This window comes from Nelusetta ayraudi, unplaced genomic scaffold, assembly GCF_046127955.1.
Source record: "Nelusetta ayraudi isolate G7.1 ecotype Tasmania unplaced genomic scaffold, CSIRO-AGI_Nayr_v1 ptg000059l, whole genome shotgun sequence".
In the NCBI taxonomy this organism is placed as follows: Eukaryota; Metazoa; Chordata; class Actinopteri; order Tetraodontiformes; family Monacanthidae; genus Nelusetta; species Nelusetta ayraudi.
In genome coordinates this window covers 2,574,089-2,596,957 of record NW_027466109.1, presented here as the reverse complement: position 1 = coordinate 2,596,957, position 22,869 = coordinate 2,574,089, and the positions used below count along the sequence as shown (strand labels likewise).

General features: G+C 45.3%; 1 protein-coding gene across 1 annotated transcript in view; it reads right to left on the bottom strand.

Annotated features, from left to right (window-relative positions):
• Positions 1-1,828: 1,828 nt before the first annotated feature.
• The window catches only part of hcn2b (hyperpolarization activated cyclic nucleotide-gated potassium channel 2b), a 30,164-nt gene continuing 9,123 nt past the window's right edge, over positions 1,829-22,869 (bottom strand). The window contains exons 4-8 of the mRNA XM_076039149.1: positions 18,680-18,898; positions 10,238-10,384; positions 9,471-9,711; positions 5,743-5,907; positions 1,829-3,109 (exon numbers count right to left, since the gene is read on the bottom strand). Coding sequence (XP_075895264.1) covers positions 2,166-3,109; positions 5,743-5,907; positions 9,471-9,711; positions 10,238-10,384; positions 18,680-18,898 — 1,716 coding nt within the window. The 3' untranslated portion in view covers positions 1,829-2,165. The remainder of the gene's footprint in view (positions 3,110-5,742; positions 5,908-9,470; positions 9,712-10,237; positions 10,385-18,679; positions 18,899-22,869) is intronic.

The following is a 22,869-nucleotide window of genomic DNA, read 5'->3' as shown; positions in this document are numbered from 1 at the left end:
AAGGGCTCCCTTCCTAATGCTGTTGGACACAAATCAGCGGCATTTGATAAACTCGTATTGAGTCGTTAATGACAGAGGCACCCTGCAATACTCCTCCCGCAGAGTATCTCGCTGTCCTTGGCTGTGGATTTTGAAAAAAACAAAAAACCAAAAACCATCTGCAGTAGCGAGCGTCGAGCCTTCCCACAGTAGCAGGATTTTTTTTTTTTTTGCCACCGACTTTGGCATAGCGGTGATGATTTACACTTTTAAAATAACTTGAATTGTTCATTAATATGCAGTACAAAGTTTTAACGTCAGCAACCGGCAGTGAACAATGACTTAAGACACAACAATAGTGATAACAAAAAATGTGGGGGCATAGATGCAGTCAAAGAAATAACAAAAAAAAACTTTTTACATTTAAACCTGGCGTTAACGTGTTTTGAAGATGCGATCTATGATGTAATCTATTTTTTTTTTTTTTTTATCAACTTCATTGAATTTGGGAAATATTCCCCTCAGATGTGTCCTCCTGCAGGATAGGGCTCTGGAGATGACTAATTTGAAACTTACATATTATGGGCAAACACACAAATGAGGTCTGTGCCCATAGAAACAGACTTGGTCAACAACATGTAGAGAAAATCTGCACGCTTTAAAGCCAAAGCAACAAAGCAAAAAATCTCCATATCATTACGCTCAGCCATCTGAGGCACTGGCAATAAATATTGATTAATGCAGCGTTAAATCAAACGAGCACGCAGACATTTTCCTGTAGAAATCAATGGCTTGCCTGAAAATAGACACTTTGTCCCTCAGCTGCAATTTCAGACCAGGACGCACATACTCAACGAGGAGACGCAAAGGCGAGGAAGACTGCGAAGAGAGGCCAGTGCGATCCAACTCTTTAAACTCGGAAATTTGGTCTTTAAGTACGGTGAAGAAAATTAAGTGAACTTGGTAAAAGTTTTTTCGGACTGACATAACAACTGGGGATGCAGCGATATCAAAATTTTGCGGGGTGAGAATAATACAATAAAAAGTCTGCGGTACAATATTTATTGCAATTTTTGATTCAATTAATAATGAATGTAAGAAATTAAGCGTCTATTAAATCAATGCTAATTAATCTCTTCTGCAATATCTTCATAGTTGTTGGCCCCCTTCTGCTGCTCAAAGCTAATAATAGCATAACCTGCTAAAACACTACCTCAGGTGGAATTTACAGGAAAAACACGTTCTTATTACATTATTACATATCTCTTTTTTTCATTGTCCTATTATATCTGTTTTATCCTCATTTGCTCAGTGGAGGTACAGTGCTCCCAACACTGATGGCCTGCACCTGTTTGTTTTGCTGCACATAAAGTGCACAACTTCCAAATGGGAAAATCATTTTGTCTATAGCTCCTTTAAACAACGCTCAACTTTGAATGTAGCAGCGTGTGCAAAACAAAAGTACTTAAGTGGGATTATAGTTATATAGATATGTATTCACTTTATCAAGGATTAAAAGATCTTGCATGTATTATTTGCATGTTTGGTCATCATTTGAGGCAACCACTTTAAAATACATTTTCGCAATTTAAAGGAGCAGAGGACACATGAGTATGGATGTGACTGACAGTGGTGAATATTGGGTTCCTACGTCCCTCTGCTCTGTTTCATAGTGTCTGCAGATGTAACTCACTTGGTGCACAGACTAAACTTCAAAACTGTCTTCTAAAAGATGAGATAGAGACTCTTCACCCTGCAGTGCCACAGACTTGATGATACTGTTACATCCCTTCGAACCACTCCCTTTGTGCCGTCCTGTTTCATAATTTTATATAATTCAGGTCCCTGATTTTCTTTTATCACTAACCAGTTTTAATGTTACAGCTACTCAGGTAAAACAAAAGAAAAACAAAGCAGTGGTTGAGTATATAGTGGAAAATAGTAAATAAAATGAGGGAAGATGCTACGTCACCACTACTAGTCTGTATGTCACTACTGTCCCTTGAAGTGAAGCATCCCGGTAACACATCTCAGAAGTCATCCTACCGACGTCTTCGCGATCGCTGAGTCTTGTCAGAATTCTCCCAGACATACATTCAGATAGTCAGACTTGAGCGAGTAGAGAGAAGATGAACAGAGTGTGTCTGTGGCTGTGCCAGTCTTTGAGTCTCGAGATCTTAACGAGATCACAAGTTTGACGATAGCCTGGATCTGACTTTGATGTGATCTGTCTCGGGAACGCTTACTGTAGAATCCCTCTTCCGAAGTCCTGAGTCTCCTACACCACTTCCCACTGGTAGTCCTGCGACACCTCCAAAGCTATGCACAGAACCAGGCAGGGATGCTACAGGAAAGGCGCCAGCTGACATCTGATGGGGTAGTACCACACGGTGTGGTATAGCGCTCCGGATGCCCATGTGACCCAGTGCGGTGTGAGGGGGTCCAATAGAAGTGGAGGACACCCGGGTTGACTGGGGTGGACTTGGCGCTCCTGGCGGTGGCCCCTCATGAGGCAGTGACGGCTGAGAAGCCGACAGGGCCCTGGCATCTTGGCTCAGACTACCCATTTGCAAGGAATGGGTACTCTTGTGTGCACTGGGCCTGTGTGCCGGGCTGGGTATATGCTGCTGGGCTAGAGAGAGCTGAGAGCCTGAGGTGGGACCAGAAAGGCCACTGGCTCCGTACTGGAATGATCGTCCTCCAACTGCCAGCGGGCTCTGGACGGTGGGGCTAGACAGGATGGGAGCAAAGGCACCGGAAGCGAGGAGCTGGGATTGCAACGGAGAGGCCGGGGAAGGGCTGCACACACTGTCAATCACCTGGAACCTCCTCACCATCCTGGGGGACTGGTGGTTCCCTTGCACGGGGGTACAGAAGTTCATCGCGACGGCCTGCTGCAAAGTAGCAATCGCTGAATTCTGGGGCTGTGCGGACGAAGGCGAAGGGGTGAAGATCCCGCCAGGCAGAGGGGGTGTCAATGACATGGCCCGCGGTCGAGGCACATCGACCTGCTGGACCATCTCCCGGTCATATTTGACTATCTCCTGGATCATCTCATTCTCGCGGTTGTTGAAAACGCCAGAGTTGAGGTCATGCTGAACTTTGTGCATGAGGATTGAGTTCTTCTTGCCTGCAGTGGATGAAAGACAGCCAAGGAGCGACATTAGTAAGTGAGTAATTATTTTTCATCCCTAGCTTTGTGCTATCTCATTTTCAGTCAATTTTGCTTTTTGCTTGACAAAGAAATAGCAGCCTTATCATCTGATGCTATCTTCCTTTCCATTCCTGCCAGTGGTGGATGGAGAAATGGATATCTGCAGCGATCTGACATTTCCTGAACCCTAAACCCATCACTGGCAAACACTAAGATAGCGGGAATAATAGGGGCGCGCACAAACACAAATTTCACTGATTGTGTTCCAGCGATAAGCGCATGCTTTTTTTTTTACGCCAGTGTTTTTTTGCAGTCAGAGCCATGCTGACAGTGGGAGACCATGTCTTCTGAAAAAGTCTTTTTGCTTATATCTCTCAGCGCACTCGCCACATAATGAGATGGTACATGTCTCTCTATTAGCAAAGGATTTTGTATCAGCTCAAAGTGTAAAATTCAGTTCCATCAAATGGGAAAAAAAAACACTGTGCTGTTCTTCAATATTGAAGCATGCTTTGGGCCTGTTACATCTCCAATAATGACCAAAATAATCAGATGCTATAACTTCATTGTCACCAGTTGGTGATCAGAGTTGAAACATTTCCAGCCAGGAGGTGTAAAACCTGAACAAGACGCCAAAGACTTGTGTCAAATTCCTGTTGAACTTGTGCCGCAAGCAACATCTAATAAAGCCGTTGGAAGGAACCACTCTAATCTCGCTGCAAGAACCGTCACATGATTTCATCTCTCATTCAAGAGATTTTTGGTGGCTGATGCAACCGCTCCAATCCATGTGACCTCAGAACATTTCATGTTACCCCAAGCTGTGCATGGGACTCGCGCATCTCTTCGCTTCTGGCTTTGATTTGTGAGTGAAAGACGGGAGGGTTTTGTCAGGGTGAATATGATGGTTGGGAAATAAAATAAAAATGTCTACATGTGGATCTTGTAATGAATAGGAGACATGGTGTTCGGTGATACAGAGAGAAAAAGCAGGTTGCGAGGCCATAGAGTGTCTTTGTCCACCTGGGGGACCCACAATGTCTATTGGACATGTCGTCAATCACAGTTAATGACAACAACCAGTCCACATTTTGTCAGCGTGTGGGTTCAGATCTCCCAGCTTCCAACTCCAGTGAAGACTTTTCTGCCAGAGGCTTCTGTGTAGGGGGCCCTTTCCCTTTTGACATTTTGGAGAGTTGATGGAGGGGGCAAACCAAGAAGACATCTCTCTTGTTGATAGAACAAGAAAGGCAGCATATTGGGGAAACGATTCCTCTTTCGCCCGTGAATCAATTAGTTTGACGTATGAAGAGACGTTGCCAGAACTCCACAGAAACCCTCCCACAAAACATATCTCAAGATGGGAGTCCTATTTGGCGTGCCACCTCCACACAGACGTAGCAAAATGTTTCGGAGACAAATGGGGAGAAGGAATGATTTGTTTCCAAAGGTAGACTTGCTTACCGGCGTCTCAACTCATGCCACTGTTATATTTGGTGCTTTACGCCGAGCAGCAATCTTGACACAGTTTAAAAGCCACCTGCGTCTGTTGAGCTTGAACATAAACTTCATTGTCGGTTTCGAGCGGCACCTCCGCCCACCTTCATCACACTCAAGACTTACTTTCCGTATACAATCCGATGCGTTGAGGGTGCGAGAACGACGCGCAAGAGACAAAGCGCCCTGGCGAAGTGGGAAACGGATGGCGGTGACGTGCGGATGGCTGCCGGCAGCGAGCCCGGTTCCATCTCGGACAATTCTGATCTGTCAGGCTGAACTGATCCTAAATTAGCACTGCAGGTCACAGAGCGGCAATGGAGAGATTCTTCGATTTGACTGTGAGGATTTTCTTTGGGCCGCTGTTTTGTTATGTTGAGTCCTGCTGAATTTTAAGGTGAGGATTTGTATGCTGTGACGCGTACAGGATTTTTTTTTTTTTTTAAAAGAAAGAAAGAGAAAGTCTCCCTTACTTATATTATCAGTATTATTGATGGAAAGTAACTTTCATTTTTTTTTAACACTCAGATATTTAAAGAAAATTCAGGGCACGGACGAACATGTCGCTTCTCCAGGTCGATTAAATAAAATCCATTTTTTTTCCCTCTTCATGAATACAGCAGAGCCACCGTGGAGCCGCAGCTGCAAATCCACAGAGCTCCCCCGCTTGTTAGCAGACAGTGTCTTATTTTTCGATGAGATCAAGTGCTAGAGTTTCGTTAGGGGGAGGAGGCGGCGACACGGAATCTGATTAAACAGCGGATAGCCACGGGAAACATTCAATTACCATGAAATATTTACATTCCAGCATGTACACAATAAATGATTCACGTCTGCGGATGCAATTTTTTTCCCCCCCCAGCTCCGAGCAGGTTCCTCCATCATGTAAACAGAACCTGCTAGGGTAATTTTTACAGTTTGTGCAGTGCAGTGTGTTTGGACAGGGGATGGGGGGTGACGGATAAACACAAATACAGTAAATGGATAAATCACATTTACTGCCACACGTGCCATCGGTCGGTCCATCCAAAATGCTCGTTTCGTAACGGGGCAGAAGGCATCAGTCCTGAAACAGGGGACGAGTGAAGTTCTTTGCTCTCTTTTGGTCTCACCTATCCGGTCCAGTCTGTCGATGGCCACCGTTTCAAAGGCCCTCCTCATCATGGGATACTCCTCCAGCACCTCGTTGAAGTTGTCCACGGAGAGCGAGTACAGGCGGCAGTAGGTGTCCGATCGCACGCTGGCCGTCCGTCTGCCGCGGGTCAGCAGGCAGATCTCTGCGGAGGAGAAATTGAGGCCGGGATCATGAAACGACCACAAACTGCAGGAGGCCCGCAGAGTGACGGCGGAACAGAGCCGAGGCCACTTAATGAGCAGAGATTTGTTCAGTGAAATCAACCAGTACACTTTTTTTTTTTTTTATTCCTCCCCGATCCTGGCAAATCCTTTTCTCATGAGGGCGGTTAGCCTGCAGTTGGAGCGCAGGGCCGTTTGCTTCGCTCAAGCCTTGCGAGAAAAACCTTCAGTTTTCTCACAACCGGCTGAAACAACATCAGTGAAGCGGCGCAGTTTGGCTTCAATGCTTCGTGTCTGTCTGTGCCACTGATGGAATGAAAACAGATGTTGCATCTCAGTTACTTCTCATTTCAAAAAGTTGAAGCCACAATTCTTGGATTTAAGAGCAATCTGTCGACCACAGTCTGAGCCTCAAATGTCAGAGAGTGGTGGGAACAATAAACACTAAACACAAGCTGGAAATGCGATAATTTTATTATTATTATTATTATCATTATTATTATTATTATTATTAACACAATGTTCTTCTGGAAGTCAGTCCTGTGTGATGTCACTAAGGGTACAGTTCCATCTCACTGCTTTATACAAAACACGCCCAGTCTTAATTTTATCTCCTTCCAGACTGTGGAAGCTCCATCAAAGTGGCAGCTTTAACAGAGGTCTGTAAACAAAGGGCTAAATATGCTCAAAACAAGTTTTTTTTTGTTTGTTTTTTAGTCAGTTCCTTTTGTGAAGTTGCTGACCTTGAGTCTGAAAATAATCCGATCTGAAAGTAGGTATCGTAAGGAACCTTTATGAAGAAAGAATTTAGGACCTATGCTCGCTTTCGTCCCTTTCCAAACACTGGAAGAATCTTATTTATGATATTTTGCAGAAGTGCTGCTCCAATAAAGTCCAGGGCAAAGAGTAAAAATCTGTAAATGTGTGTGAGGCCTTTGACAAAGGGCATCAGAGCGATAAGGACTACCTAATGTGACAGCTAGCATCTTTGCTAATCGTTATCTGCGCTGCCCCATGTGGTGTGTTTTGGCCCTTGTCCATCAGAAATCAATCAGAAGGAGTTTATGACCTTTACTGCAGCCCGCCACCACCACAGGGGGGCTCATTAAGTTGCTTTGGCTCAACTTTTGAGAAACTATTAGGACATTATTACATACAGACAAGACTCAGTGCACTTTATGCCCCTCAGGTTTAATTTTTAGTTTTTTCATACACGGCCAAACACACAAGCGGGTTTATTGTGAGAGTCGGAGCTTGACCCTCTGATAACAAACAGAGTATTTCCTCCAGCAGAAGCAGCTGTGTAAAAGCGGAACGCTGCACTCAGGCATGTGCGGCTGAAGCCTCAGTACATCCAGTTCCTTCCTCTTTTCCTTCCTGTCATTCCTTCTGTTTAACTTTCCTCTCCTCTGGAGAGGGGCTCACTGTTGTCTTGACAACCATATGCCCTCCTTTTTCTCCCATCTGAAAGGTCAGCCTTCCCTGACTCTCTGCGGAAAAAAAGGGGGGGGAAATGAGGCCAAAAAAATGCATGGAAATGGTGAGTGAAAGAACAGCGTGCAAAAAGCGGCACAGTAATGAAAGGAACGGACTGAGTTGACCAGTTTGTGTCCAGCAGCAGAGACGTCATCAGGGCTAAAAATGCTAACTTAGCAAACTACTATATTAATTAGAGAGCTGGCAGGAAGATTCTGACCAGCCAACACTAGCTGACTGCAATAAGTCGTTCACAGCTGGTGCATGAGTCCTCTTCTTCTACTCTGGCACAGACACCCGTTGTGTATTGCCAGAGGCTACAAAGCTAACAGGAGCTAACAGCAGAGATTTTTAACTTATCAAACAGACAGTGCACATAAAATAGATGGACAGCGTGATGGACTGGGCTGATCCACACACACTACGCCATTCATTTGCAACAGTCATCTTAGGGGTTAATTTATCTAAACATGTGACGTTGAGTCAGGAGGATGATGGGTTCAATTTGAAATCAGATTATACGTCCACAGTGCACCGCTGATTAATTCCAGTTTGACTGCGGTTACGTTCCTGGAGGTCAGCTTGCCACAGTGGAAGTTAATGCTGCGGGATGTTTCCCATGTTGCTCCTTAAATAGAACTGTGACGTGTGGTCATGGCGATACTCAGGCTCCCGCAGAACAAAGGTGAAAAGATTCAGCAGAATAACCTCTCTTGCAGGAGACGGCGAGATTTTAGTATTACAGATACTTTGCTATAGTCAAACTTGTGTAAAAAAACAACAACAGCACCCTGCTTCCCATCATAAGTAACCTCTTGAGACCTCTCAGGTTTGTTTTTTTTTGCACAACACTCCCATTTGCATTTCGCCAGCATAATTAGTGGCAAATACTAGCAGAGGGAAATTAATGAAACTCCAGGGGTCGCTTTGAAACGCAATCCAAGACCACTGGGTGACTATCAGCAAATTCACCGATGATGCAAAGTGTAAAATATTACATTACGTTAAATGTAATTTATTGTCTAGTGAAATCTTCACCTGCTTGAGAAATACTTTCAATCTAAATGCGAACTATGCTCATTTGTCCTTTAGAGTCTGAAATTGTTTTTCAAACTCAGCTTCACACAATAACACAATCAAGAAGTTACTTATGTCTGCTGAGCAAACAGAGGTGCGCAGCCAGTGACTCACAAACCTACATTGTTCCTTCAGACGGAGCACTTGATGATGTACCTCCTGTTGTGTGTGAAGACGGTGCTGCTGTCTCCTCCCTGGCAGAGGAGACGACTTCACAAACACTTCCCTCAGCCAGGCTGCGCTGCTCACTTGGCTGTGATTAATTGATTGTGTGTAATGTCCCAGCGTACGCGCTGATGTGCACCGGCACCACTTGAACGGTGCCCCCGGCTGCCGGCGCATTACTGTTGCCGCCATTCACCCATGGTGTTCCTCAGAGGGGGGCGCCTGCTGTAATTAATGTAGCTCAAACTGTTCACAGATACTTAAGGTATTTTGGCTGCAATTGGACTAAGTTGAAGGCTTGTTTTTAACGAGGTCCAAGCTTTGTCAGAAAACTGCATCAAACGGCTGTGACGAATTTGAGACTGAACGCTGGGCACAACGGCACGCGGCACCTCCAGTGATGCACAATGGGATGGAACAGGGCAAAACAAATAGGGTTGGATGTAAAAGACTGGGATGAGTGGGAGTGGTATGGGATAGGATAGGATTGGATTGGACTGGATGGAATAGGATGGGATAAGATAGGACAAAAAAGGCGTGTCATATGAGGAATTGGAATAGGATAAGAAAGAACAGTATAGTGTTGAATAGCATCGGATAAGACATGATCAGATGGGATGGGACAAGAATAGTATGAGATGGAATGAGTTGGGATAGGATTGGATGGGTTAGGACAGGGTGGGGTAAGACCGGATGGGTTAGGTCTGGGTGAATAGGATTGGATGGCTTAGGACAGGGTTGGTCTGAATGGATAGGTCAGATAACAATCTTCAATAAGTAACGGATCTTTCTGGAGTAATGAGATCAATTCTGTAATGGGACGTACCTCCAAAGTAGGATCCATCCATCAGCTTCATGCCAATGTTGCCTTTAGTCAGGACGCTGACCACCCCGTGCTGGATGAAGAACATCTTTTTTCCGATGGTGCCCTCTCTGACGATGTAGTCTTTGGGCTGGAAGACCTCGAATCTCAGTTTGGTCAGCATGGCCGTCACAAAGTTGGGATCGGCGTTGGCAAACAGCGGCATGGAGGCCACCAGCTTACGGCAGTTGAAGTTTATGATTTCCTGGACGGCGACAGAAAACATTTGATTCCCTCTTTTGTTTGTTGGAGTTGGAGAATTGCCATGGACCAATGATTCTAAGGGTTGATCTGATCTGAGTTATATTTTTAATTTGTCTGTAGTATATGAACTTTTAAATGTTTGCTGCTGAAAAAAGAAAATTGGAGATAGAACGAAATTTTCCTGAAAAAAACAAAATCTTTATTTTCAAACGTTACTCTTAGGAGCTCAGGGACAGCGGGCCTGGTTTTCTATTACCTGAGGTGGACTTCAGGCCGTCCTTGAAGAGGACCTTGTTTATTGTAAGACTGCAGACGGCTGTAAAGCGTTTCCCCTGGCAACACGAAAACTTTTGTGCGTATGCGGACACAGACAACATGACGGCGTAGAGAGTAGATTTTAATTAAGCCAACATATAGAAGGATGGGGTTGGTGTCAGTGTTTTTTTTTTACATCCACATGCTTAGCAAAGTGCTTGTACTTTTCTTTTTTTTTCTTTTTCTCAATGAATGCATGAGAGTCTTCCTACCTCTCGCAGAGGCTCATTAAGCTCCTCCAGGATGCTCTCCTCGTCGAACATCTTGCCCTGGTATCTGTGCTCGTAGTAGTCATGGATTTTCTGTCGGAACTCGGCCGGGAGCTTGTGGAACGACATGTACTGCTCCACTTGCTTGTACTGGATGGAGGATGGAGGCAGACAGGAGAGTTGGTGGGTTGAGGGTGAGAGACACACACTTATGCACACACGTGCACATCTACAAAATAACTCGTCAGCATCTCCTGGCGAATTGCGTTCGGGAGGTAGTTTTGAAATGCAGCGTCATGACGACGGGAGTGACACGGGTGGGAGCCGAGTTTATCATTTATTCACAAAATTATTTTTTTTTCTATCTTATTTTTTCTAGGTGCGTCTCATCGGCGGCTGTCGCCCTGCTCAGGGCCGCCGCACAATCCCTGCCATCCATTTTTACGTTGCCGGTGGCCGTGAAGAGGAAGCAGCGATGAAGCTGTTAAGGAAACCTGACAGCCGTGCTAATCCCATGAGGATTAATCAGGCTCGGCCTGCGTTGAGACAAAGGCGCTGCTGTACATCTTAACCACCAGCGCGGTTGCGCCTAATGTGTTATTTAGAAGGGAGCGAAAAATAAATGAATAAAGAGTCGAAAAATGGACGGAAAGTTGCAGCAGAGGCAGAAGGGGGAAGGTGTATTATGATGGAGTGGGTTTGTTGTTTGGGGAGAGAAACATCTGAGGCTGCGCTTCCCTGACATGTGCAGATCGGGCGGGGGGTGGGGGGGGGGCAATGAGGAGGTAAATAATTAAGAGGAAGAGGAGCGGTGGGTATTTGAGTTGTCAAGCCCCGGTTCTGACAGCGGAGGACTTTAGTTCTTAATGCCAGAGTTGATAAATATGTAACTAACGTGGCCAGAGGAGGAGAAGAAAAAAAAAACAATCATCCCCCCGCCCCGCCCCCCCCCGACCCCAGCCCCAGCCACTTCCTGTCTGTCCACTTTCTTTAAGTCATTACGATGAACTCCATAACACATTTCATGGCTGGATTCCCGAGGAAAAACGCCGCCTGCGTCTTTGTGGGGTCGACCGGAAAGGCAGCGCGTCAGCTGGAGAGGAAAAAACACGACAGTCCACATGGCGGAAATGGCCCCTGGGGGATTTTTTTTTTTTTCCCCCCTTTATTCGCCGTCAAGATGAGACGCGTGAGGTTTTTTTTCTTTTTTCACATGTCCACACCTTTGCCATAAGAGCATATATAACAAAACAACAATCCCTGACCCGTAACGGCTCACTTCCTGTTTGTCAGCGGCAGACCGGCGGTTGCGTGGAGAGGCTTCGGTGAAAGACGCAACAAGGGGATGGTGTGAGGACGGTAAATTAGCCAGCAGATGGACACAGCAGTGTAAAAATAATAATAATAGAAATACTAACACTTTTAGAAGTGCAACAAATCCATATGTTCCTGTTGTTGGAGATTCTCGAAGTGTTACATAAGGTGTGTGTGTGTGTGTGTGTGTGTGTGTGTGTGTGTGTGTGTGTGTGTGTGTGTGTTAAGCGGCAGTGTGAGTCATCCCGCCAGGGAATAAACTGTCAATGGAAAATGAGTCGTGGATTTTCAAGAAGAGGGCGAAGAAACAACCTCCCGCGTCCACTTGAAAAGGCACAACAGGACTCGGCTCCTCGCCGCACAGCTGAGATGTGACGGGTTATTGCTCGAGCGGAGTTACATAAACACCCCCCGCCCCACTTCCCCTCCCCGACTTTTCTTCCTTCGCCGCTTACTGGAATCGGAAATTGATTGCGCCCCGACAGGCTGAGTCGCGGACTGGTTTTTTACGGCTCACCTGTGGAGCGTCTGCGGCGGCTGGAACATCAATCAGCAGCAAGTTGTAATTCTTTTGTGTTTCTTTGAAGTTCTGAGCCGTCACAAGTCAGACGTTTTTTGGGTTTTTTTTTTTTTCAGAATGAAATTAGAAAACGAACATGAGAAGAAGTTAGCTGTCGAAAAGATTCAGTTATAAGCACTTGAAATATTTTTTTTTTTTTAGATAAAATGTGACGAGTGACGCAACATTGTATCTGCGTTGTGGAGCAATTAGGCAAGTAGCTTCATGAATCATTCAAATGCATGTCAGCATCTGCCATATTCTGGTAGTTCTAAAGGAATGTTTCATGTCTCTGTTACATATATTTATTTCCCACATCCATCCTGGACCAGCCACCAGTTCAGAGACAAACAACCATCAACACTCACATCCCCACCTTTGACCACTTTAGAGTTGCCAAGTTAGCAAAAACGTGCTTGTTTTCCAACCGCAGGAGGAAGTCGGCCAGCGACAACATGCAAACTCCGACCAGGGAATCAAACCTACAACCTTCTTCCTGTGAGGCGAGCCTGCTGCTGACAGATGAGTCGCATTACAGTCAATAAAAAAATAAAAATCCTCTCAATGTCCAACGCCCCCCCCCCCGGTGAAGAAGAGTCCACTTTAATCATCTGGAGTGCCGATTCCTTCTTGAAGTCCTGACTAGAAACATGTGATTAATGAAGAAGCGCGACATGTGAAGGGTCGATGACCTTGCTCGCAAAAATTCAGATCACACACACACACACACGCACGCATGCACCCGGGAAGCGACGACTCGGCCAGGAAATTACATTTTGTCACACTCGGTGGTGACATATGGGTTAGAGTGGAGAACGGAGGCTTGACCCCGATGGATTGGGTGACGCCGCAAATCACAATATCCTCGACACGGCACACAGTGGCTGTCATGATGGGACATCATTAATTTTGCTACTGTGCGGGAGGATTTTCGCTCCATGATATAAATCAGTGAAAAGAGGGATGGGGGGGGTGGGCGGTCGAGGGGGGGAGGGAGACTGGCGTTTATGTAAGAACTGAACTCTCAGTGGAGGGCAGTGGCTTTGCTCCACATTTTTACCCTGTGCACTAGCGAAGAAGTTGTGCAAAGAAAAAGGGGATGACTTGCTGTGTTGTTACGTGTGCACAGTCATTTAGTCAATTTTCTTGTTCAATTTCTTCACAACTTATATGTGAGTTTTCTGACCGAACAAACATTTATTGTTGGAAGAAGACCACCGAAATGAATGTATTAAATCCAGAAATGAACACCAAAGAGCCCCTTCAAGCCAACCATGTTCAAACTAAAGTGAAGCTGCTCTGAACTAAACCGGCAAACCCAACCTGAAGATCAAAGGATTCCACTAAAGGGCTTTTAGAACCAAAAAAGGAAGGACAGAAGTCATTCTGCCAAAACATGACAGAGATTCATTTTGTCCGCGTGTGTGTGTCTGTCTGTGTGTGCTTGAGTGTGTGCGACTGCAAAAGTAAACTCTCCGACTATCCAGCCAGTCAGTCAGTCAGCCAGCCAGCCAGCCAGCCAGCCAGCCAGCCAGCCAGTCAGCCAGTCAGCCGTGGATTAACTGGGGAGGCTTCTATTAAGTGATTTCTGCCTCAGGAGTCAGTGGGCGCTCGCCTCAATTAAAGCGACCATGACATCTCTTCAACTCCCGCTGCTTCCTCCGTCCTCGTCTCGGGAGTGTTTGTCCACGGTGCTAAGTTTTATTGACTTTCTGATTCTGTGTGTGTGAGTGTGCGCGAGCGCGCGCGAGCGTTCCCAAGCGGGAGATTTTAGCGGGAGCGTCAGTCAAATTCAGAGCGAGCGAAGCTCAAATGGCTTAACGAGGTTTGAGCTTTGTTACGGATTTTGACGGGAGACTCGACTGCAACGAGACTGAAAAGAGAAAAGTTTGTTTCGTCAAAGACGCAACGTGACTCCAAGTCACTGAGCTGTTAATAGCTGCGTCTCCGTGACACTTCGAATTGTGCCAAACCTAACTATCGCAATAAAAAACTGGGAATGGAAACACTTTAATTTAGAAAAACCTCTCAAATATCGCTGAAAGGTTTTTACGCTCTCATGAGGTGGTTTTTCAGACATGTCAATCTAGAGGTATATCGCAAAAATGTAATGGAAACGCTTTTTTTTTTTTTTTCGCATTTATGCGTCGCCGGACGTGACGTACGGGGTCACGTGACCAGTTCACTTCAAGTGAAAATGGCGCGAGACGGAATATTTTTTACAAGTAATCAAAGGGAAAAACATAAGAACCATTCTTGACAGGAAACAAACGTAAACAAACAAAAGCAAACGTAATTCTCGTAAATCTTGCTGGACGAGATTTTACGAGAATTACGGCGTTACGCGCTTCACACCGTTCAATGGAAACACCTGCAAATCGCAACTGTACTTTGTTGAAATTTTAGAAACGTTGCTTTTATTTTTGCGAAAAACGGCTATGGAAACGCAGCTAATGACAGTTGGAAATGAGGACTCTATTTGGAATGATTGATAAATAAGGAGCGGCTGGTCAGCAACCAATGTGATTAGTCCACCTTGAGGGCGGGAGACAGGCTGTCCAATCACCCTCCAAGTTTGGCCCCATCTACTTCATAAATGCTTTTTGTGTACTTTCTGTGTATATCAAATGAAAAAAACACAAAGTGTATAAACTTTGTATTTTTGTGTAGTTTTCCAGTGCCCACTTGTGGTTGTGGCTGCATGCAGAGGTGCAGAGTCGCCACACAGGTTACATTGTTGCTGTCTGATGTGACAAAGGCCAGTGGATGGGTGCTCAGACACACACACACACACACACACACACACACACACACACACACACACACACACACACTGTTCTGTGGCTCTTCAGGGGGGAGCCGGAGAGGCAGCAGTGCGGTTACATAACGGCTAATGTCCTCCGTCAATGTGCGGCGTCCGCTGGCAGATGGTGCGTTGCCCAACATTCAAGGGCGAATGGGCAGATAGGAAGGTGGAGGGGGTGGGGTGTTGGGCTGAGGTGAGGAAGTGTGTGTGGAGGAACATGGAACGAGGCCTGCAGTCACCCCAGCGGAGGGCGGCGGAGGGAGGTTGGAATAACTCAACTGTCGCCGCTGATGACAAACGCCACTGTTATTGCGGGGCAACCCCAGTGTTCCAGCCAATCACACGCTGGTTCCAGGTGTTGGTCACGATGTTGAAATCAGTTTTTTTTTGTGCCACAATTCTTTTTTTAATCATTTAGGGAAATGGTACAAAATATAAACAAAGAATAGTGTGTATGTGTGCTGTTTTCAAGATTGGGAGTTTAAATCGACATTGTAATGTGTTATCTTGCCACCAGGGGGGCAAATAAAGTGTTTGGTTACCATTTGGTGAACCACCTTTTCAGTAGTAACATCTAGGTTTGAGACTAACTCCGCCTACTTCCTGGTAACGTCATTTCCATCCAACTAGGGACGCCGATGTGGATGCTAAAAGCAATTACATTAAATTGAGCGACTATTTTTCATTGTCATAGAAAAAAAAAATCCATACGAGGGACAAAGGATGACACTTGATATGTTATGAACGTGGATAAAGAAAAAAATTCTATTCATTCATTTCACATCTTCCTAGGTCCATTGTTTGGATGTCCAACCAAACGTGGACGTCATTTTGATGTTCAACATTTGACCTTTGAACTGCGTACCTTTTGCATGCCAATTAGAAGTGTATGACAGGTGCAGGAGTTCACACGATTAATAAATATGGTCCATATGTGGTCCAAGTAATATCAATTAGACAATATTTTTCTATTTCAAAACATGAAAATGAAAACTGAAACATGAATTCAATATTATTGTCAGGTTGTTTTTATGCATTGTTGTTGAGTGGATTGAAAATTGAATTTTTCCATTAAAAAAAAAAGAAAAAAATGTTTTTTTTGCAGGGCCACGCAGGGAATCTTGTGCTTGTGCTGTTTACAACCAAAATGAGGCGTGTCAGCGTCGGACAAAGCCGAGGAAACTCCGGCACGCTTTGTGTCGCTGCCGCGGTAAACACTCGGAGCAGCAGGTCTCTCTTTGGTCATTGGGCTCTCTGCCTGCAGACAGACAGGAGACCAGGCGCTCGGCGCCGAGGCCACCGTGACATTTGCGTGTGGACGCCCAGCGTGAAGCCGACTGTTTACTCGGTGTTGTGTCAACAACGGCTCCGTGCCGTCGCTAGCATTTGTGCTATCTTATACAAAGAATGCCTTTTGTCACAGCCGGGCGGGTTCTCCGCTCTGTGTTATCAGTCGACGGGACTTATTGTGGAACGGCGGGGGGGCCCCCGCACGGTTAGTAATGTGCAGACGGTCACGGGGTCCGGCCCGGCGGGGCGTCGTGCCACTTTGTTGGCGATAGCACGGAGGCCGAGGCGGAGAGCAGGGAGCTGACTGTCGCACAGCGCACGCAAGTGACACAGAGCAGAGACTCCAGATCCTGCCCACTCTGTCTCTGTGTTCTCGCTGCACGAGGGTCTCTCCCAGATTCCTCACCCTCACATCAAACAGCCCATGTGAAAAGTGAAAAGAAATTCAATGTTTTAAATTTGCTTTGAGGAAAAAGTCATACTGTACACCAATATCTATATTTTTGATTAACTGACGTCGTGACTTGGATTTGGCTGAAACTCACAGAGAGGTAATTCTCTTAAGGCCCGAAATGAAGGATTATGAAAGCACAAAAACTCTGCAAGTTGAAAATTCGCTAGAAAAAACTCATACTACATACTTGTGTTGTGATACACACACACAGGCACAAATAAATATTTTTTTTCACACAAATACTTGCACGCACACACACACACACACACACGGAAAAGGAATACATTTAAATTTTTCACACACGCACAAACACACCATAACTCAAATCCCCAACGCAAACCCCAACCCTAACACTAGACCCAACCTCAGCCCCCAAGCCTAACCCTGAACCAACCCCACTTAAAAACATTGCTTTAGTTGCTGGTTTCAAGACAAACTGTGCTGCCATGGCTGTTTGGATGACAGCCGTTACGAAAACATGCTACATTTCCCTTTTGTCTCGTTTTTCTTTGAACTGGAGTATTTGGCTGCGACACCTTTTGGGGGAATTTCTTTCCTCCACTCAAAAACCATTATACGAATTATAAAATGTCACCAGAGCATCTGACATGATGGAGTCGACTCTTGAGTGCACTTGAATTTTAAGTGCAGTGCCCCTTTGAATCAAACCTTTATTTTTTTTGGCAGTTTCAAGCAGAAAAGGAAGGCGGTTCATATTATCGCCAAGTAATCAGAACAGTCAGTTCTTCTTCGCTCAGGGTTATTTGCCTTCTTTTAACAACAATATTCTTACCACTCATTTCCACTGTTAATCTGAACCGGTGTGTCCTCTGTTCTCTGCCGATGAGTCATGACACATATGTGATCGCTCCTTATTACGTTAAAAAGACCGCCGCCACCAAGAGACTGGGTCCGCTGTAAACTGAACATCATCATGGATACTCACTGATATTAGAACCTTAGAAAACCACGCACGCTCGCCAAAGATGATGATTATCTCTCCATTGACGCACGACTGAAGCCACAAGAGGCTGAACATAAACAGAGAAAAAAAGGCTGGTTGAGGCCAAAGAGAGACATAAACCTGATCACCCTTTGCTCTAAACAAGACAGCCCGAAACATCACTCACACATACGTGCGGGCCGCATGCGTGAGTGATAGATGGCGAAGAACATCTCCGCAACACGCCAAAGCGGAGGGAGTCAACAAGGGAGCGGTGACACCACGGACTTATAAAGCAAGAGAGCGCTAATGCTTCACTTTGGAGAGTCTCGGAATTAAACAAGGACTCATTTCATACACGTTTGTTTCTGTAACCAAAGCTACCAAAGCGCACAAATGCACTGATTGTAAATTTCTGGGGTTGAAGAGCCCAACCTGCCCAAGCTGTTTGCTTCTTGTGTTCCTGCGTATTGTTTTAATGAAACAGAATGTTTATAAAAGAAAAACAACAACGTGACATTGTCAGACTCTCTGTGTTCCAGAAACTGTTAAGTAATCCTCAGAACAAACAGTTCAAAGTTTCGTCTGGAATTATACCCTCAGCAGAAAACATCTCACCTCACAACATGGTTCCATACTATTGGAAAAAACAAGAGTTCCTAACCCGTCAAAAAAAAGAAAAGTCCATCCTTTTCATCTTTTGCTTGCTCTGCTTTGTGGAAAGTTCTGAGAATCGTCCTTTTGTGACGTCACAAAGGGAACTTATATCTCTTCCAGGTTAGTGGCAGCACCCCCAGCAAGGTGCTGACCGTGCTAGAAACACTGGAAGACGCAGAAAAGTAGCAGAAAACTAAAATCTAGGCCTTTTGCAGGAGGTCTGAAAGTGGGCATATTATAACCCTAACACTAACCCAATACTGCAACCAGGTACTGGGGGGCAACCAAGAACTCCTCAGACATAAATCAAGTCATAAATCAACATATATTAGCACAAAACATCCTGGCAAAAAAAAAAACAAAACTTAATTTGCTAACCCCAAATGTGAGACGTCACCCCCAGACATTGGTCAGGTTCCTACCTTCTCCTGGTACTGGCGTCGGGACGAGTCCAGGGACTGGATGAGCGCGGTGGCATGGCCGATGAACATGGCGTAACAGGTGGCGCCAACGATCATGCTGAGCATGGTGAGCCAGATGTCGGACATGCTCTCGGGGGCTTGACGTCCATATCCAATACACAGCATGTGGCTCATGGCCTTAAAGAGCGCAAAGGAGTAGAGCTCGCTCCACGTGTCGTTCTGTCGGGGAAGGAAAAAAAGAGTGTGAATATCATATCTCAATAACATATATACAGAAGAGGATTGGCTGCTTGGGATGTTTTGATAGCTTTGGAGCTTTACTGTTTTGTCTCGAAAGCTACAACGATCTTGGGCGTAGAATAAAAACCTTCAGCCCAAACTGCAGTGAGAGGTTTGAGAAGACGAGTCAGAGTGGGACAGAAATTAGCATAAATTTCGGAATTGCGCTGCAGGTGATTGTTACTGGTGTGTTGGAGAGTCTTTCCATCAGCTCTGAGTGGCAGATGAGTGGGTGCTGATAGGTAGAGCAAGGTTCCAGTCGGTCTGCGTCACACCTTCAGCATTCAGCCCTAACTCTCCTCCCCATGTTTGCATCAGCAGGCTGAGCTGAACCTCAAAAACCTCAAGCAGCTGGACTTCTTCTCCTTCTCCTTCAGCGGCGTCCTCGCTGACTGACTGACTCTCGTCTGATTTGTATTTGGTTTCAGGGAGGCATTTGCATCTGATCTAAAAGTGAAATTCGGTTGGCTTTGGAGGTCGGGGGGGCCAGGCAGGAAGTGACTGGAGAGATGACAACGGCAACAATGACATTTAAAAGGCACTTTAACTGGAAAGAGACTCTGGGTCTGGGACTGCAACGTTAGCTAAAATGTGTTCTCACGGCTCATTTTGGTATGCGGGATCTATTTTCAGATTCCTTCTTGGAGATAAACTGAACCCAGATAAAAGCCTTTAAGACTAAAAATACACCTTTGTATCTCAGGTTTACTTGTGACTTTTTGTCATTACGCAACCTTCTAACAGTAGCACTCGTCACACTGTCAGACAATTTCTTTTAATGTGTTCTCTCTCTTAAAAAAAAAAAAAAAAAAAGAATTAAACACCTAAATAAATGAATAAAACATCTGGCTGAACGTTTCCACTGTCCAGCCTTAACCTGCTTCTCAATCAGCAGCAGAGCCATCGGCCTGCAGGTCGCACTGCAGGTGGATTAGCAGCAGGAGGAGGAAGAAATAAACACCTCTTTACACATGGCTGCATCTGTCTGTCTTCATTTAAACACACACACACACACACACACACACACAGCACCAGAGACATTTCAAGTTGTCCGTAAAAAGGCAGAAGATTTTAAATTGTCAGAGATATCTCATGTAGTTTAGAAAAACGCCTCATTTCTGCATAGCCAGGCCGCCACGTCGAACAAAACCAAAAGCCGGCTAACGGGGTGAAAATGGTTTGGTGACCCATCCATCGTTGAAGGGAGGAGGAGGGGAACGTCAGCAGTCTCCAACCAGCCGTACTTCTCCTTCAGATGTGCCTTTCAGAGCAGGGCTTCGGGGGGGCAGAAGGTAGGGGGGGGGGGGGGCACTCGGAGACGGTGAAACCCACCCTGAGCGCCGCCGTAACCGCTGCGGGTTTGCGATAACAGCTGATTAGAAGTGACACGTGGTGCAGCTGTCGCTTACTACTGGAAATGACAGCCTTCATAGTAACACGCTAAACTAATTGTGTGTGGAGGAGGAGCGGCGCTGATGAAATTATCTCTGTGTGTTCATTTTAACTGCCATCGCTCTTCGCTGAGCAGCGGGAGGGGGGGGGGAGGGGGGGGGTGTTTGAGGTGGGTTTTGGGGGGGGGGGCTTTGACAGCCGTGTCTTTGTGACAGAAGCGGCGCTGCTCTACAAACAGCAGGCTCGAAAATTCAATCAGAACACGTCCGTCCGACCATCCATCCAATCAGAGCTGCAGGAGGCAACCCGGCTGTCTTCAGATGAGGGCGGGGCCGCACCCTGGACGAGTGGCCCGGTCGAACCAGCAACCTCTTGGTTCGCAGTCACAGGTCACAGTTTGTCCTGATGCTGTCACTGAGTCTTCTCTCCTTCTTTGACTTGAAAACCCAAAGTTGTTAAAGGAGATTTGACCCACCGTCCTTCTGTCCCGCAGTCCGGCTTCACTTTGAGCTATTTGCCCAGTCAGCATTGTGACAATCTTTTCAGATTCTATTACCACTGTTCCAATTTAAGAGAAGTTTCTTGCAATCTGCAATCTGCAATCTTGCATCTGTGTTTAAAGACCACTGGATATGTTCTGAGCTGAGGTCACTCGTTGCGTTTGTTCCTACATAAAAGGGGAAACAAGCAAAACTGAATAAACAGCTACAAAATATATATATATATATATTTTTTTTTTAAAAAGAACCCAAAGACATGTCTGCGCTTTTATATAAACTTACTTGGAACACAGAGATCATCTTGTCATTCTGTCTTGTATTACTTTACAAAAAAAAGAAAGGACAAAAGAAAGCCAGACAGGATCTGGCTCCCACTGTCCAGCAGAACGAGGCGGCTCTTTGAAGACGTCGCTGCTACGTGCCCTGCAACATCCATCTGGTCTTACATGTCACTCTGTGTGTGCGTGTGCGCATGCGTGTGTGTGTGTGTGTGTGTCTAGCTGTGTTGTGTCTCTCTGACAAAGTGCAGTTTTGCCTTTGACACTTTTCTTTTTCCTTTTTTTTTCTCCTCTAGACAAGGCTGATGTTAACAAGTAAAGGATAACTAATCATAGAAGACGCCGTTGCAAAATAATGGCTGCATAGTTAATGCCTCTTTTTAATGATGTTTGAGTGTGTAGCCGCAGACTTGCCGGTTGTGAGGGAAAAAACTAAATTGTGGCAATAAATCAGTAAATTGCAGCCTGGAATGGATGAATCCATCCCTTATAAAGCAATAAATTGTGGGCAGGGTTTCCAGTTTATGACCACAAAGTGCTAAAGTTTGGCCCCAATTTATTTATTTATCTTGTCCAGTGTCACAGAGTGTGGGGAAGATTTTTTTTTTTTTTGTGCACTTTCACAGACGTACGTGCATTTACGAGAGAAACGACCTATTTAGCTTCACTGGAAGCCCCTGTGATCTCTGTGAAAGCACCTTTTCCTCTCGAGTGCAGATCGTTTGCGGCTGTCATCTGTAAAAACAACTTGTTATTTAGAGGTTTTCTGAAAGGCAGAGCTGATTTGAAACGTCAGCAGCAGCTTGGATTTGCCTTCAAAAGGCTTAGAAGTAGTCACGAATGGGATACACAGCTGACCATGAGTGTTAGTTTGGTCATTTGCCTCCAATGCCAAAATAAACAACAATAACACACAACACACCAACAGCATCTCATCTCTGAGTTCTTGAGAACTAACCGAAAAAAATTGTGCTTCACTGCAGAAAGAACTTTCATTAACTTCTTCTTCTTCGTCATTATCATCATCATCATCCTCTTTATCAGCAGCAGCATAGGAGCATAGGCATCTTTATCATCTTCATCAACTGCATCATCATCACCACCATCAACTTCTTCATCATCATCATCATAACCGTCCTCCTCCTCCTCATCATCATCATCATTCTCTTCTTCTTTACCATCATCATTATCACCACCACCATCAACTTCTTCATCATCATCATCATAACCGTCCTCCTCCTCCTCCTCCTCATCATCATTCTCTTCTTCTTTACCATCATCATTATAATCATCACCATCAACTTTTTCGTCATCATCATCCTCACCATCCTCCTCATCTTCTTCTTCTTCTCATCTTCTTCTTCTTCTTCTTCTTCTTCTTCTTCTTCTTCTTCTTCTTCTTCTTCTTCACCACCATCAACTTTTTCATTATCGTCATCATCTTCTTCTTCGTCATCATCATGACCTTCATCATCGTCATCATCCTCTTCTTTATCATCATCATCATTATCGTCTTCTTCTTCATCATCATCATCATCACCACCATCGTCTTCGTCGTCCTCATAACAATCATCATCCTTATGATCTGCCTCCCCTCAAAAAACAAACAAACAAACAAACAAAAACAGTGCCGGTGATCTGATCTGCTTCACGGCCCATTATGAGGTTCATCACAAACGTGTCTGTTGTGCTGTTAGTTCGCCACTGTAGATATAAAAGTGAAGGAGAGGGTCTTCCAGCA